Here is a 16,308-nt window from a genome sequence, read left to right as displayed (position 1 = left end):
AACATTATGACATCAGCTTTCAAATATGATGATCAGTTCATTTTGACATGCTTATAAATATTAATGCCAGGTTGTTGCGTGGGTTGAATTGGTTGTTAACAGTCTTTCTTATCCTGTTTATCTATCTTTAAAAGGATTAAATATTAGACAACATTCCTGTGGTCCTGAGAATGTATTTGTCATATTTATGTAACGATCTACAATCAAAAGTAATGTATCCATTCAACACTGTAACGTTTGTGCTACCCTGTTACTCTAATTTCAACCCTGTTAACATATCATTTTTATTAAAATACTCTTAAATGGGTTTTTTTAGCGCACAAGGGTTTAGCCTATTGTCATTTTAAAACTTTGAATGATTATATGCATAATGTATTTGAGCAAATATTTGAAAATAAATACTGAATTTAGTAAAAATAAACATGTGACTATTGAAAAGTTGGACAAGATAGATTTCAAAAGTTGCTTAAATTGAAAATGCCAAGTGTTATCTGAAATTAAATGAGTATACAGTGTGAATATGACTTTTTTTTACCTAATGGTCAATCATTTATTAAAAACAATATTTTTAAATATATATTTTCAGGTTCCAGAGTATTGGTAACAGGGTTGCAGCAAGCATAGCACACAATAAACAAAACAAACATGTCATTAAAAGTGTACCTTTGATGCCTGAGCTGGACGAGTCAAATTATTTGATGGTTTATTACCTGTTTTTCTTTAATACATAACAGAAAATTATCAAATAAAGGGTCAATTTTTCACAAGTGTTGATGCCTAAATTGTCCTCCAATCCTGGAATGACTCTTCAGGCTCTCTCTCTTCACCATCACTGACCTGTTCAATGTCTGCATATCTGCTGATGCTGCACCGATCCGTCTCTCGATCTCACGCTCCATTCTCCCATCACTCGTGAATAAGACCCCGATATACTTAAACTCCTCCACCTGGGGCAGTCACTCTCCAACCTGAAGAGGGCACTCCACCCTTTTATGTTATTTTTTATTTATTTTAATTATTTATTGCCAGTCAGTTTATGTACTTTCTTTTTTACATACAATTTCTCCAAGATCTCACACATTTAGACCACATTAATTTTAACTCCTTGATGTGTTGAGATGGAGGCCTTATAAATGAGTCAAAAACAAATGTATTGTAGACACATCTTTAATTGATTTAAATTCATACATCAATCATGTAAAACAGACAGCAGCATCAAGAAAAAAGACATTAGGTGTTGAAGGTAGAAAAATAAATAGCTTGTAAAAGGAAGCTATAACAAAAGCATTGTGCAGACCTTCATTGAAGTGATAAAATGCTTTAGTTTCAAATATGTACCATTTTCAAAACTTGAATCAAAATGGAATGCAAATAATTTGTCTCATATTTTTATTTTTATCCTATTGAAATCCGTTACAGCATAATTAATTTTGCAACAAAGTATCAAATTTACTCTGCATTTCACCATATGTGAAATCACTCTTGCATTTAGTAAAAAAAAAAAAAAAAATCTGTTTTCATCTTGCTAGAGGGAAAATTTCAGTAATATTAGCCTTGTCTGCTCAGCACTACTGAGTTTGAACAAATTCTTGACCTATGGTTATCTCATACAATTAACATATTTTCTCTTTTTATGTTTCTTATTAATAATCATAATTATCTTATCGGCACATGTGTGTCCAATAATATACAGTAAGTATCCACTCTTAAATGAACATTTAGCAATAAATACATTTCTCCTTTGAATTCACATATGCCTGGTTTGGTTATATTGTATGATCCCTTTTATGTTCTCAGTACCAGTGGATATGAACAGAAAATGTATTAAAAGCACACTTTGCAGTCTTTTCACTGTTGCTCTCAGACTGGGATAGCTTATGAACACATGGCTGTATATGTACTGAAAAATCTGAGAGAAGAGTAAGAGAAGGCAATTCAACTTTGATTCTTCATTAATGACTAAAATCATACATCCAAATTGTAACCAAGGAAACACTTTAAAGATAAGCATAGCATGTTTATGTTAATGTATGTAGTTTATATACAGCTATTGTGTGGTCAGTAAAGGAGTGTACTTCCAAATACAATTTCTTCCAGTGTTGTGATGTGAACATCTCAAAGCCTTGGAGGGTAATACCAGTTTTACAAAGAAGAAGATATTAATAGAAAACAGGTTCATTGCTACATAGAACTTAAGATGACAATTTAAAATGTATAAAGATACTAAAATGCAGTCCGTTTTGGACACTCTAACTTGAACAATTTATGTGACCACCATTCAGGTACCTCTTTAATTTTTACTAATTTATTCAGTTGTTGAATAAACTGCACTGTATTATAGAGGTATCTGACAGATGTTTTAACATAATTTCAGCAGGTTTGTGCATAGGTTATGTGTTTTTTGTTTATTTGTCCACAGGAATCCTCTCTAAACAACTGTGAACATTATGAAGCTTGTATTGACTGAGGTAGTTATCCATGGGAGGTTACATTTGTGGTTAAAACTAAACAAAATATAAACATCACAGAGAAGTAGGTTAATCCATGATATTGGGAATATCTTATATAAAATGCCCTTGTTTTGCTTAATAAATGATCTCCAATCTAATGCTCTATCCCTAAGAGCTCCTTTTGCTTGTTTCTGAAGCATGGTTGGGGCTTACTAAGTCACTATACACTACAATGGATCCCACCACCTCCCCATTCTATGACACTGTACACATTCTCAGCCTTAGCAGTCCTGATAAAAGCATTCCCCTACACCTACCTCTGGTCTTTTGTCTGGGTTGCATTTGTCATGCTCTAGAACCTTGCCTGTGTAGTCCATGCAGACTACGTTACGGTGGCGCTCTCCTGGTCCGCAAGTCCGTGAGCATGCTGACCACGGCCCCATCTGCCACATAGGACAGGGCAGATCCCCACAGGGCCGGATGTCAGCAGGTCTCAGGTCAACATCACAGAGGAAGGAGAGGGACCCCTCCCCATCTGTACACTCCACACTCCTCCTGGACCATCCAGCACCACAGCTCTTGGAGCACTCAGTCCATTCACCCAGGACCCAGTCAGCCCCACCAAAAGGCAAGAGAATATGTGGCGAAACCCTGCTCTCTGTGCCAGGCTTGCTAAAAGGTACATCCTTTTGCAAAAAGAAGGTGTACTTGATCCTGGGGGGTGAGGCGTCTCCTGCTGTGGACAACAGCTGGATGGTGATGGCCTCCCGAAGCATGTTAAAGCTGAGGAGTCGCTCCAAAGTGGTTGAAGAGCCACTGTAGCGTAGCATTGCTCCAGGCACTGGGATGTCCTGTTCTGCCATAGACACTGAGAAATTTCCATTCAGGATGTAGGTTCCATCTTCTGCCTTCACCGCCAAGTAGTTACCATCGTGTGTGATGCCTCGATGGCTACGTTGTTTTATGTCAATATTAGTGGCCCCAGCAGGAATGGTAACAATATCATTGTAACCAAAACTGTGGAAATATTATAAGATCTTTGAGCGCAGAACAAACAGTATATAAAAATTTAAGAATCTTGGTTATATTTAAGCAGTCTATCCTTTCTCTAGTGTTTATATTGTAATTTTCTTTTACAATTTTAAATGTCATTAGTAATGCTTAAATGAATAGTTCACCCAAGAAAATCCTATAATTATTTACTCACCCAAACGTCTCTACAAACCTGTATGACTTTGTTTCTTCACACCTTTTGCAATATGATGAAAGTGAAAAGTGATTCTGGGCTGTCAAGCAGGTTTGACGTCATAATATTTGGTCACAAGACGAGCAAGAACCAAAAAGGTTTGATGTTATAGAAATCCAACCTGTGCCATATGGTGCATTCGAGTCATGTCGGTATGATCATATTTACAAGTTGAACGCACATGAACGCCACCAAAGATACCACACACAGATGGATAATCAAGCATTAATTACACACGTAAATCATGGTTTTGCTCTATTAAAAAAGCTTCCTGCCTTTGCTAGTAAGTGAAAAAGAGAGAAAGAAAAATGTAATTACAAAACGGGTTTATTCTTTCTGAGTAAAATCACTTGAAAGCACATCACATCGTATTTACAATTTCCGACCTCGTAGGTATGAACTTCCCAAGAGAACTCGAATACACCAATAGTCGCCATATTCAATTTGGGTGATTTGATTAATTATTTGATTTGAAAATGAATAATGACTTAAATATTGGTCTCTTCATCACACAAAGTGAACTCATGGCTTCAGAAGACTTCTGTGGGTTCAACTACCTTTACAGTGGTTTTATGGTATTTGTTCTTCTTGGAGCATGACAGCCCAGAGTCCCTATTTACTTTCATTTTATTGCAAAAAGTCATGTGAAGAAATTATTATTTTTGTGTTCCAGTGATGAAAGACATACACTGCATAAAATCAGTATTTATATGATCAGAATTCATATTACATTTTGTTTTGTTTTCAGAGAAATTTATATTATATTATATCTATAATATTTATGTTTAAAAAAAAAAATACTAATACTATATATGACATTACATTTTGTTGAATTACTCTGATTTTATATCTTGTGGCATTCTGCTTCTCAAGAAATGTTTTATTGTTTTAAGGATGTTTTAAGATATTTTTGCTGGAAAATGAGACAAAAATACTTAAAGGCAGTTTATGGGTCTGGAGCTACATTAAGATGAGTAAATAATGACAGAATTTTCTGTATACTCAGTATACAAATATACTCAAACTACGTACGTAGCTTCATTTAGTGAGCCACCTATTTTCCTACAGGTTGTACCATCACCCCCGCAGACACCGCACTTATCCAGCCTTTGATTGGAGCCAATCACCAGGTCACAACCAGCTTTGATACACTGGCCCTGAACACAGATAGATGTGGTGTCTGGTCCACAGGTGGTGCCATCCACAACCTGCACAGAACCAGCAAAACACATAAAAACTTCAGTGTTAAAGTGTTAGGATAGCCAGAAACCTGAAACTTGTTTGAATGAAAAAATTATGTGATTTTATATTGCAATGGCAGCCCAAGTGCTCAAGTGAGTGGAAATTGTAAGCAGTTGTAGCTCAAGGAAAGGAAAAACAGTTAAACTGTACAGTTTTTTCACATAAAGAGGAATAGCAAAAACATTGGGCTGATGACGCAAAACGAACTACATTTCAACTATATCTGAAATATCAGTTTCAGATAGGTGCACTGAAGAACTTAAGCAAGTAGCTGGACTGAAGGGTTTGCATACTCAGGTTTCACATTTTACAACAGGGAAAATATTTCATGCATGAGAGTTTAGAGGGAGTGTAAAGATATCAATGGGCTTGTCGTAAGTGGGAAGTCTAAGAAAGAGGCCAGACATCTCACTAAAGCTTTAGAGCGTGGCATATACACGGAGGAGAGTAAAATATTTTTTTCACATTATTATTGATCAAATTAGTTTCAAATTAATTGGAAAACATTTTCAGCGGATGTGCACCTTGGCTTCAAAAACTTTGAATTCGTTGCTCCATTTGGCTCTGCAGACGAGCTTGCAGCGGTCTCGTGGAGAGACACCAGAATATTTGGGGATCCATTGCTTTACATTCCCTTGAATGTCCAAGTAACGGTCAATGTTGTATTTTTCACATTGCTCCTCTCTGAAGCTTTTTCCTGTGGATAAACATGGGCACAATGCATAAAGTGATTATAACAAATGCATGGTCTGAAAAAGCAGAGCACCTTTTGACCTTAATCATTCTCTGGCCATCAATAATGTGACCTCTGCCACCCAAAGTCTGTGCGGAGAGAACATAGAGGTTTATTTATAAAATGTTACCATGGTCTTCTGGGCATGTCTGAGTATTGCAGGACTGGTATTTGACCCTCTGTCCCACACAGTATGATCCTCCATTCTGTGGCACTGGAGCAGTGCACTCACGGTGAGAAAACTCCACACCCCCATCACATGTTCGTGAGCATGGCCCCCAAGGGCCCCATTCACCCCACCCTCCATTGACTGGCACCTGGAACACAAATAGAGGCTGTTAGGTATACATTTCACTCTAATATTTAGCACCTAGTACAACAATAATGCTTACATTATGACAGTTTAATGTCAAACTTTAAATTCCTCTATAACAAATTGTATAGAGGCCCTATTTTTTTATAATACCTAATCTGTGCATTATTTAACTCAATGAAAGTGTGACATTTTCTAATTCAAATGCATGCCACATAGCACATCTTGATCTAACCGTGCATGTAAAGGGCTCCTAAACATCACCTCCAGTAAGCATCCTGCTGATGGTATGTGAGCATACCGCACTATATTTATTTCAGGGGTTTTTTATAAGTTGGCTGAGGGATGCCTTCTCACAGCCATGCCTTTTGGGATCACAAGCTGGGGGTTTTTAACACACTGCACCAAATATGATCATACTTTTTTAAGGGGCTTTGCTGAATACATTGCAACTGCATCTTAAAATGATGGCTCAAAAATAATTGAGGTTTTTAAAGGCTTACTCTATATAAACTCTAAAGCTATTGCTGTTTCTCCCCTCACATTCTTTTTGGAATTTAGAAGCTGGATTTTAAGTAGATTGATTATTTTAAGCTGCTCAGAGATGGGGCCCTGTTGGGATCAAAAAGAGGAATGGGTTGTATTTCTGGAAGGTGGAAACATTTTTACAATCTATCTTTGATTGACACTGAGGACTCTTTTAAACATGAAAACAGTATGGTGAAAAGAATGTGTCATCTTGACCTGAGACTATAATAAAAATATGTAAACATTTTGAATAAGCTGAGAGAGAGACAGAATAGATAATTAAGACAGTATGTGTTTACAATGTTTAAAGGAAGGGTAGGGCGATACACAAGGGGCCATAAGCAAGGCGCACCTAACATGGCAGTTGTTCTTTTTTATAATTATGGTGCCCATAAATCTGTGCATGGGCGTTTCCAGTATTTTTTTTCTTCACTTTAGATGTACTGTATACGTGCTGACAGGTAAAGTGTGATGAAACAGGATGACACAAATACACACATCATACTCCCCCTACATACCTTCTCCTCGACCGCCTCCTCCAGTGCACTTGACATGCACAAACCCTCACGACATCTCCTGTCCTCCCCGCAGGGAGTGCCGTCAGCCCAGGGCTGGCTTCCATTCCGAGTGGTGCACTGTATCTTTCCTTCCTCTCGACACCACAGCTGTGCACAGGCCTGATCTTCAGGGGCGTTGGGGCAGCGGGTATACTTCTCCCCAAAAGCCTGCTGGCACTGACGGTCTAGTCCAAATGTGTGGCCGGGGAGCTCTGCAGGTAAAGGGAGGGTATTCTCAGGTGGATCCAGCAAGCAGTCACCTAAGGGGTGGAAGAGAAGTGCACATGCAAATAGATTGTTTAGGACAAGTGCAATTGTGATTGTTTATTATATCATCATTAAATCTATTTCATGTTTTTTGCTAATACTTTTTGTCAGTTTTTTTTTAAACTGATGGTTAAATAAATAGCTAAATGGCTCAGAGGGAAGGGAGGTGGGGGGTCAGGTTCTCTGAGGACATAGCTCATCGTACACTAAAATTTTGCAATAACGTATTGAACAGCAGATAATTGTCAACACTCTTTCATTGGTATATGTTATTTAGCTGTACTGTATGTTTCGACTGATTGCTTCAGAATTCATTCCTGCTCCTATAATGATGCTTATGAAGTTGTTTTGTTATTCTCTTTCAGCCAGTTGCTATTGACAGAGCCTTTCAATGTTTACTTCAGCTAAAACAATCACTAATATTCACTCAGTCTAAACCAGGTGTGCACACTAGCTTGAGGGGACTATTTTCATTGCAGAGAGATCTCATTGTACGTTCTCACATCCTAAAGTGCGTAAGACATAATCATCTCCCATCTGGAGATTTCCACTATGTAATATATTATTGCGGAGCTTTAGTTAGCTCACTCTAGTTAAATTTTTTTTAATCAGGAACAAAAGAAACCCTGAGTCCTTCCTATAAATAGTCTTATCCATATGGATCAAAAAGGATTTGAAACAACTTGAAACAACTATGCAGACTTTTTGACTCACTTTGTGTTCTTTTAAGATTGATACTGTGAAATGTAATTAGGCATAAAGTATGTGTTGAAAACACATCATACTTAATTTCAGAAGTATTATGAATTTGGAAGGATTTACAATACAGTGTAATAAAACCCTGTTTCTGTTTACACATTTAAAATCTTTCTGGATGCTCAGTAATGAAAGACTTTTGTTAAAACAGATACAGTCCTAACAACAATGGAAAATAACAGTCTAGAAGCTGTATCAGTTCTTAGTCTACCTGTGGCAACAGTGTGAATGGTAAAGACAGCATGTGCTTGCCTACACATAGAGTCTCTTTGAGGGAAAACAGTTGTTAAACCTGGAATGTGTGAGTCACTGAAGATGAGTCAGTGAAAGAGCAGGAATAAGAGAATATAGACTAAGATATCAATGGAGATAAATCAACAATTAAAGAAAAGATGTCTACCATATTTCTTGAGCTGTCACTTTTTCTTATCTGAACTCATCTTTTTTGTGAATTGTTTTGTGTTCTTTGAATGAAATTAGGCTTTAGGTACCCCCCTAAAAACCTTAATGCAATCACCTTGGTAGTGGAGTCAATTCTTTCAGAAAGTCCCCTTTGGGATGTCTTTCAAATGATGAAGACTACCCAGGTTTGGTAGGCAAACCACAGCTTTATAGATAGAAAAATATACATACATGCTGTGCATACAGATAAAGCGAGCGAGAGCTTATTCTGCAAAGACTGTTAGTTTTAACACGCTCAGCAAAATTACACAGTGCGGTCCAATGAGCCCATTATTAGTGGTTAGAGAGTAAGTTAAGATAGAGGAGGTGTTTAAAAAAATTGAGAAAAGAAAAAAGTAAAATCATAAAACACAGGCATCCACATTAGAGGTTTTTCACCACACTCTAAGTTCAAAATTATACAGTAGATTCTCTGTAACATGTTTCCAGTAACTTCAAAGTGACAGACTGACAATGCAGGCCGAATGTCTCAAAAACTTGAATGATTTTTTTTTGTTTTTGCAAACAAAATCTGAAAACCTTCTGTTGGCCAAGAAAACAAACAAACAAACAAACAAACAAACAAACAAAAAAAACCCAGCTGTAAATAATAATAAAAAATAAAAAAAAACAGTAAGACAAGGGAAAACAAATGCATGAGATGGTACTGCTACTTTTTTAGTTCTTTTTCAATGACATAATTTTTTTTGAAGAAGTTAAATGAATAATGCAGTATTCTGACAAACAGAGAGGTACCATACCATGGCCATTGTCAAAGAACTCTGTGATGTACAGAGCACTACATGGGGACCAGGGAAGAGTTTTGTTGAGGTGGATAAATAAAGGAGCCATCATATGTTGTCCATTGAGATGGCCGAACCATTTTTCACAGTTTTTAGAGTCATCATGTGGCATGCTGAGTACATGGCCTAAAAAAAGTAACAAACAAAGAGGGAGAAACAAAGTGAGAAAGATTATCACTGCGTCTTACTGTGTACTTACAAACAAATATTCACACAAATCCTGCAGTACTACTACTGCAACTGCCCTTTGTGCTTATTCAATGAACAGACCATAACTGTTCTATAAAACACAATTTACCTATATTTTGAATACATACTGTATTTGCGTGTGCACATTCTATATGATATTTATGACTTAGTCCTGAGAGTACTGTATGACTGGGAAAATGTTTAAATCAAGGTGACATAGCAACGCAAAGCTCTCAGTGTATTTTGGCCGCTGAAAAACAGCTGGTCTACATTAATTGATGACTCAGTCTGGAGCACATGCTCCCATCCAGACATTTAGTAAGGGTGAGATGTCCAACAACAGACACAGCATCTGGTCATATGTACGTGTTTGTGTGTGTGTGCTATATCTAAGGATATGTGTGTGTCTGAACATACCGAGTTCATGTGACACAGTGAAAGCTGCCTGAAGGCCATTGTCCTCGATAACGGAGCAGCTTCTTTTGGGGTCACACATAGTGCCAATATCAGCTACACCCAGAGTGTCACAATCGTGGTATCCACAAATATCCTGAGGTCAAAGAGAGAGAGAGAGAGAGAGAGAGAGAGAGAGAGAGAGAGAGAGAGAGAGTGGGCAAAGAGAGAGAGAGAGAGAGAGAGAGAGAGAGAGAGAGAGAGATGTGAGACAGGATTAGATGGGAAAATGAAATACAAAATTCAAAGAGGAGAGGAGAGGACGACACATTTGAGACACTGATATCCAGACAACGCTCCATTAGTTCCAGACAGAACTTTTTCCCCAACCAGGCTCTTGCCAGCAAAACATATTTGTCAGTGTTTCCATCATAAAATGAAGCAAATACATGGCAGACTGCATTTTAGAAGAAAAAAAAACAAGAGGGGAAAATTAACTGTGAGATAGCTGGACCACACAGAAAACCAGACCAAGGGTCTGTCCATCACTACTCTGTCCAGGCTGAGATCACCTTGACCGGGGAAGACACCTCAGTGGAAGCCATGTGAGACAACCAGAGACACACAGACCTCCACTAAACAAAACCAACTGTTACTCCATCTAGCCCCAGCAGAGCTGAGACCACCATTTCATTTAACTGCTCTCAGAGGGAAGTCCAGCCAAAGTTTTGTTTCTCCAATATCTACTTTAACTGGTGTTAACCCTCTGGTTTTGGAAGCGCAACAATATCATGCTTGCTGTCTCCAAGATTGTGCAGTAAGGGTTTCCCTGTTGAACATTGTGATCATGACTCTGAAGTGGTAGCCAAGTGAGTTAATCAAATGCTGAAGGTAATTATGTCTGTACAACGTGATAAATGTGCTGTTGTTTTCTGATGTGGACTGGAAATGTTGAGGAGTTGGAGTTGCCTTCTTTCCCAATGGAAAAATGAATTAAATGGCCTACATATTTCTAATTTTACAAGCAAAAGTCAAAGTCTGTTTTAAATGTAATAAGACTGAAACTAAACCTGACCAAAAATCGGTTTGATTGTTACCATTGTACGTAACTTCCTTGCATGAGAAGAGCTTACATGCCGAAAAAAGCATCTTTTTAGATCTCTATGGTGATGTGGGCATGGCCGAGCGATGTGTGTGGAGAACGAGGCCGGCAGAAGAAGAGCGGTAAGGATTGACATCTGTGGGAAATCACATCTAACAGCTGTTCTGTATTGCAGTGAGAGCTGGAGGGGGATAAAAGGGCAGTCCAGACTACCAGAGGAGAGAGAGAGAGAGAGAGAGAGAGAGAGAGAGAGAGAGAGAGAGAGAGAGAGAGAGAGAGAGAGGGGCACACAGCCAAGTTCTTGTGTGTGTTTGTGTGTGTGCATTTATTAAGCTGAAAGCAAACCCGTTTATGTTACACTGAAAAGTGTTTGAAAATAAAGACTTGTGTTAAACATTTACCCAGTCCTTGCTTCCTCCTTGAGAGGAAAGTCAGAGACCTTGTCACAATCTCCATTTATCTTCTTCGGACCTCAGTAATGTTGATCCTCTCTTCAGATTCGTCCATCTGTTTTTCCAGTCTGTTTATCCCTTCATTAACTTGCTTAATTGATTTCTCCAATTCCCCAAATTTCAGTTTTTCTCATATCTTGGATTTCATTGAGTGTTTCTGAGTTTGGCAAATCGTTGACTGTATTTTGGTTAGCATTTGCCATTGACGCTTAGCTGAGTTTGCAGGCATCGGTTATCATCCTAATTACCACATTACGGTTTTGTTTAATTTGCCTTTTTAACTCACCGCTTAGCTACTAAAACAAACTTGTATATTGAGAATCCCAATTGTTGCATTCTGAATCGATGTCTGGGGGTTTGGACTGTTAAATTGCTAACATCTAAAGGGGAAGCTTCCTTAGTTTGACTAATTAATTCTGATACAAATGATGTCTATTTGTGTTTCTCACCTCTCTAGTGAACAAGATGGCAGTGTCATAGTGTTCTGGATGCCTCTGGCTTCCTGGGTTGAAATGTTGTTGCCACATGCAGAAGTTTCGCAGGGCAACACCGCCATTGCTAGAAATCTCAGGCCCCATCTCCTCATCCTCCAGAACCAACATCTTCACTACCACCAGACTAACAGCATTTTTTAGGCTAGGGTGCATATAGATCTGTGCTGCTATGGACATCACAGTCAGTAGGTAGTGCTGCAGAAAGAATAGAGAGAAAATATGAAGCCAGCAATGCAACAATAGTTACAAAGTCTGTAAACACATGACGTGAAGTCCCCCCAAAATCTCAAAGAACTGTAAAATTACAGCTTTAAAAATGCAAAAGATTTAATGCTAATTATGAAATTTGGAGTGGTAGTGGGTGTTGGCTTGTGAGACCTCCATTTTTTAAAATTGGTTCTTCTTTCTATCAATAAAATGGGTCAAAACGACTGCTGTCCTTATTTTCCAGATGGTTCTCTTGCTCCCTCTCTCTTTTTTTCTCCCAAACATGCACATACTGATTCACAAGTTTTCATATGTTGTTACTGTCTCTATAATCAACACTGTCACAGGTTTTAGCGGTTTGCCTGACTTATGCTTCTGTTTATATCTTAAACCACCAACTGACCATAGTGAGCTAACCTTCAATATAGTTATCAATACAATATTACCTTTCCTATGATAGGTAATTCAATGGACTTGTAAATACATCTTCAATTGTAGATGAGAATAAGAAGTGACTGTAATGGAAATGTGAACTGACACTCACGGTCCATGAATGTCATGAACTACTTGATAATGTCTAACATATATAGCTTTGGCAAAACAGTTGTTTTGAGTCTAGAAGCAGTCATGTGTGGTCTGTGGTACAACTCCCCAAGCCCTCTGTTACTTAAGCATATACCTTGAGGGCAACATTGTCAACCATTTTGTTTGTTTGTTTGTTGAAGCAAAATTGGTCCAGATTCGAAGACAGCTCACTGATTTTAAGTACTTTTGGTGGATACTTTGTAAAGAGCCACACTGCAGTAAGCTTTATCGACTAGACCATTATAGCTTAAAAAGGCCTTTGGTAGACTGGATGACGTTCAGTTTTATATGTTGATGGCATGTTGGTGTTTCCTCGTGCAAGCCGGACACGTGCAGGAATGTGAGGTTATCTGGACGACTCACTGTGAGACTACACAGTCCACTGAAAATTTAACTATTTAAAGGAATAGTCCACCCACAAATTACAATTTTCAAATTATTTACTTCCCCTCATGCCATCCTAGATGTGTATGGCTTTCTTTCTTTTGTAAAACACAAATTAAAAATTTTATTTTAATATTTCAGCTCTGTAGGTCCTCACAATGCAAGTGAATGGGCCAAAATGTTGATGCTCCAAAAAGCACATAAAGGCAGTAATCAAAAAGTAATCCATATGACTCCAGTGGTTAAATCCATATTTTCAGAAGTGATATGATAAGTGTGGGTGAGAAACAGATATATTTGAGTATTTAAATCCTTTTTTGCTAGACGTTCTTTTCCCTGCCCAGTAGGCGGCATATGCATGAAGAATGTGAATCACCAAAAGTCATATGGATTACTTTTATGCTGACCTATGTGATTTTTGGAGCTTCAAAATGTTGGCACACATTCACTTGCATTGTATGGACCACAAGTTCTAAATTATTCTTCTAAAAATCTTAATTTGTGGTTTGCTGAAGAAAGAAAGTCATACACATCCAGGATGGCATGAGGGAATTTGATGAGAGAATTTTCATTTTTGTGTGAACTATTCCTCTTAATCTAAATCGTCAAATAAGGTACAGTTAAAACTGATGTCAGCTCCAACTGATTCAAAAACCAATTTAATTGATTATCCATTTCCTGAACATGTTTGTTTGTGATCTGTTGAATCCTTTGAATGGTGAAACGTCTTCAATATACGAATAATCAAGTAGTGGCTTGACTGAATTTTACTTTATATTTTTTATATTTACGTTCCTTAACCCTTGGAAATGCATGGAAATTTAATCAAACACTCTTACATATTCAGGTCTTTAAAGAATTATATAATATATCACTTCTATCACAAATGTATCTACAAAATGCCCAGATAGTGTAAAATTTTCCAAATATTTTCAAGACAATTAGAAAAAAATATAATAAAATATATTTTTGATATATTTAATGTTTTATTTTTTGATATATCAAAGAGAAAATGCAACAAATCATAACAAATCTAGAACAGGATTCAATATTTTCACACTGAAATGTCCTGAGATGCAACTGGCTGTCAAAAACAGATTGAGCTATACATATACAATAAGTTAAACATAAACATTTTCTCAGGTACTTATTGAGTCTAAATAGATGCACAATTTCAGTAGGACACTCAAATGACAATAGTCATATCTTACTGTGTTGTACTTGCTATAGTTTACTTCCATGTCTGCATCAAATGACAATGCCAAATGTAAAGCAAGTCAATCACTGAAACAACAGCACCACCCTTAATAAGCATGTATATTATGTATGTGTACATGCATATGGGATACTGATTAATCACCTTTGTTGCACAGAAAATCAATGTGATATTTGTATGCATATTGTACTCATTTATCTTGTAATAAACTAATGAATAAATATCCTGTAATAGTAAAACTAGATAGATATGAAATAATCCTAAAAATATAATTTGTGGAAGTGCAAGAAAACCCCCAGACACTATTACATACCTAGGGTCATTAATGACCCCACACACTTATTAATTTTTTTTTTTGCAATTTTTGTGTAACACTATTTATAAGAGAAAGATTGAGGAGGTGTAGGCACAACTCCTAAAAATGGATGAGGTACAGGGTGGAATGAGGTTCTGTGTCACTAAAGACCTAAGGTATGCATTTAACAGTTAATTTAAGGTGTATTAATTGTTACGCATGCCTTTAGTTATTCATACAAAATAAAATAACTAAAAGCCATTTTTAACTTCTTGACCCACCTTTATCTCGTCTCCATAGAAACGTGCCATTGAAGCGTCAGCAACCACCAGTGTCTCGATGTATCTCGCGGTTGACACGAATCTTTTTGTACGTCTCAGTTTGTCGTCTACGTCTTCACTAGAGTTCAGGTTGCTCTCTGTCCCCAATTGGTCAACTTTCACTTGATCAAAGAGCATTTTTGACGCTGTCTTACTGTTGGGAAACAATCGCCTTTTAACGACGTGCACCTGCAGAAAGTGCCCAGCGGTCTTGCCACTTGCTTTGGGCTGAATAAAGTACTCGCCTCTTTTCGTTATGAAAGTACCCTGAATTCCGTGACATAAACTGACAGCAACTACCGATTCATTTTCAGAGTTGACTGTTCCTGTGTAGAAACAGCCTCTGAGGTCCGCACCGCTGTCCTCAGTGACATCCCGGAGAGCACCTTCGCTCCTGGAGCCGTGCAGAACTGCGGGGAGATTCTGTGCTTTAATGCGTTGAACGTTTAATGCTGGAGCCACAAACCTGCTATCCGGTGTCAGGTCAAGCAGGAAATACTGACCAAATGCGTTTATCTTAAAACGCTGTCTCTCCCCACTCCTCCAAAAAACACCTCTTCTAAGTGTAAGGTTTACTGGCACAGTCTCCTCTTCCTCGTTTAGCTCGCTCAGAGCAATCTGTGACATAAGGAGATTCACTAAGACAAATGTATGACTACCAATTACGGATACCATTTTTAAGGTTTGCAATTACAAGTTTGGAATTCGAATCGAGATAGATTCAGATTTCTCTTGAATTCGGATAAAATCCAACACTATATGTTCTAAAATAAGAAGACTGAAAAACTTTAGTATTCAGCGACCGAACGCACAGATAGACTTGTACTAAAAAACAACAAAGATACAAATGTACATCCTCCAACGGAAATAAAGGGAAAAAATAACGAATATTGCGAACGCAAATCCTTATCTGCTGACAGTAATAAAATAAAATTAAACGGCTTTTATCACTGTCATGAGAATTAATAGAATAAATGTAGTGCTATGAGAAAATACCAATCCAGCTCACACTGTATAAGCGATGAATGCTCGTGCAACTGGTATTTATACAGTCTTGGGCTTCATGAGCATACGCGGTTTATTTTTGATATTCTTTCTCTCTCCTCCCCCTCGTGCGCCAAAGCAAAAAAAAAAAAAAAAAAAAAAAAAAAAAAAAAAAAAAAAAAAAAAAAACGGTTTGATCCAACAGGACTACCGGTACGCCCCCTTTCCACTACGGTGGGTCATGCTTACAGCTATTATTATAACAGCCGACTGGAATGCTGCAGGGCACTCAGAGTATGTGTTAAGTGTCAAACATGTAGATGTTAGAGAGTGTGCAAAATCGATAAAATA

General features: G+C 37.6%; 1 protein-coding gene across 1 annotated transcript; it reads right to left on the bottom strand.

Annotated features, from left to right (window-relative positions):
- Nucleotides 1-1,163: 1,163 nt before the first annotated feature.
- On the bottom strand, nt 1,164-15,988 carry adamts8a (ADAM metallopeptidase with thrombospondin type 1 motif, 8a). The gene is made up of 9 exons (XM_052111568.1): nt 14,935-15,988; nt 11,922-12,161; nt 9,943-10,075; nt 9,295-9,462; nt 7,031-7,329; nt 5,802-5,988; nt 5,463-5,635; nt 4,729-4,904; nt 1,164-3,467 (listed from the first exon to the last, which is right to left on the bottom strand). The coding sequence occupies exons 1-9, from the start codon at nt 15,646-15,648 to the stop codon at nt 2,732-2,734; spliced, it is 2,826 nt and encodes a 941-aa protein (XP_051967528.1). The 5' UTR covers nt 15,649-15,988; the 3' UTR covers nt 1,164-2,731.
- Nucleotides 15,989-16,308: the final 320 nt, after the last annotated feature.

This window comes from Xyrauchen texanus, chromosome 3 (assembly GCF_025860055.1).
Source record: "Xyrauchen texanus isolate HMW12.3.18 chromosome 3, RBS_HiC_50CHRs, whole genome shotgun sequence".
Taxonomy (NCBI): domain Eukaryota; kingdom Metazoa; phylum Chordata; class Actinopteri; order Cypriniformes; family Catostomidae; genus Xyrauchen; species Xyrauchen texanus.
Note: the sequence above shows the minus strand (reverse complement) of the source record. Positions and strands in the feature narration are given on the sequence as shown.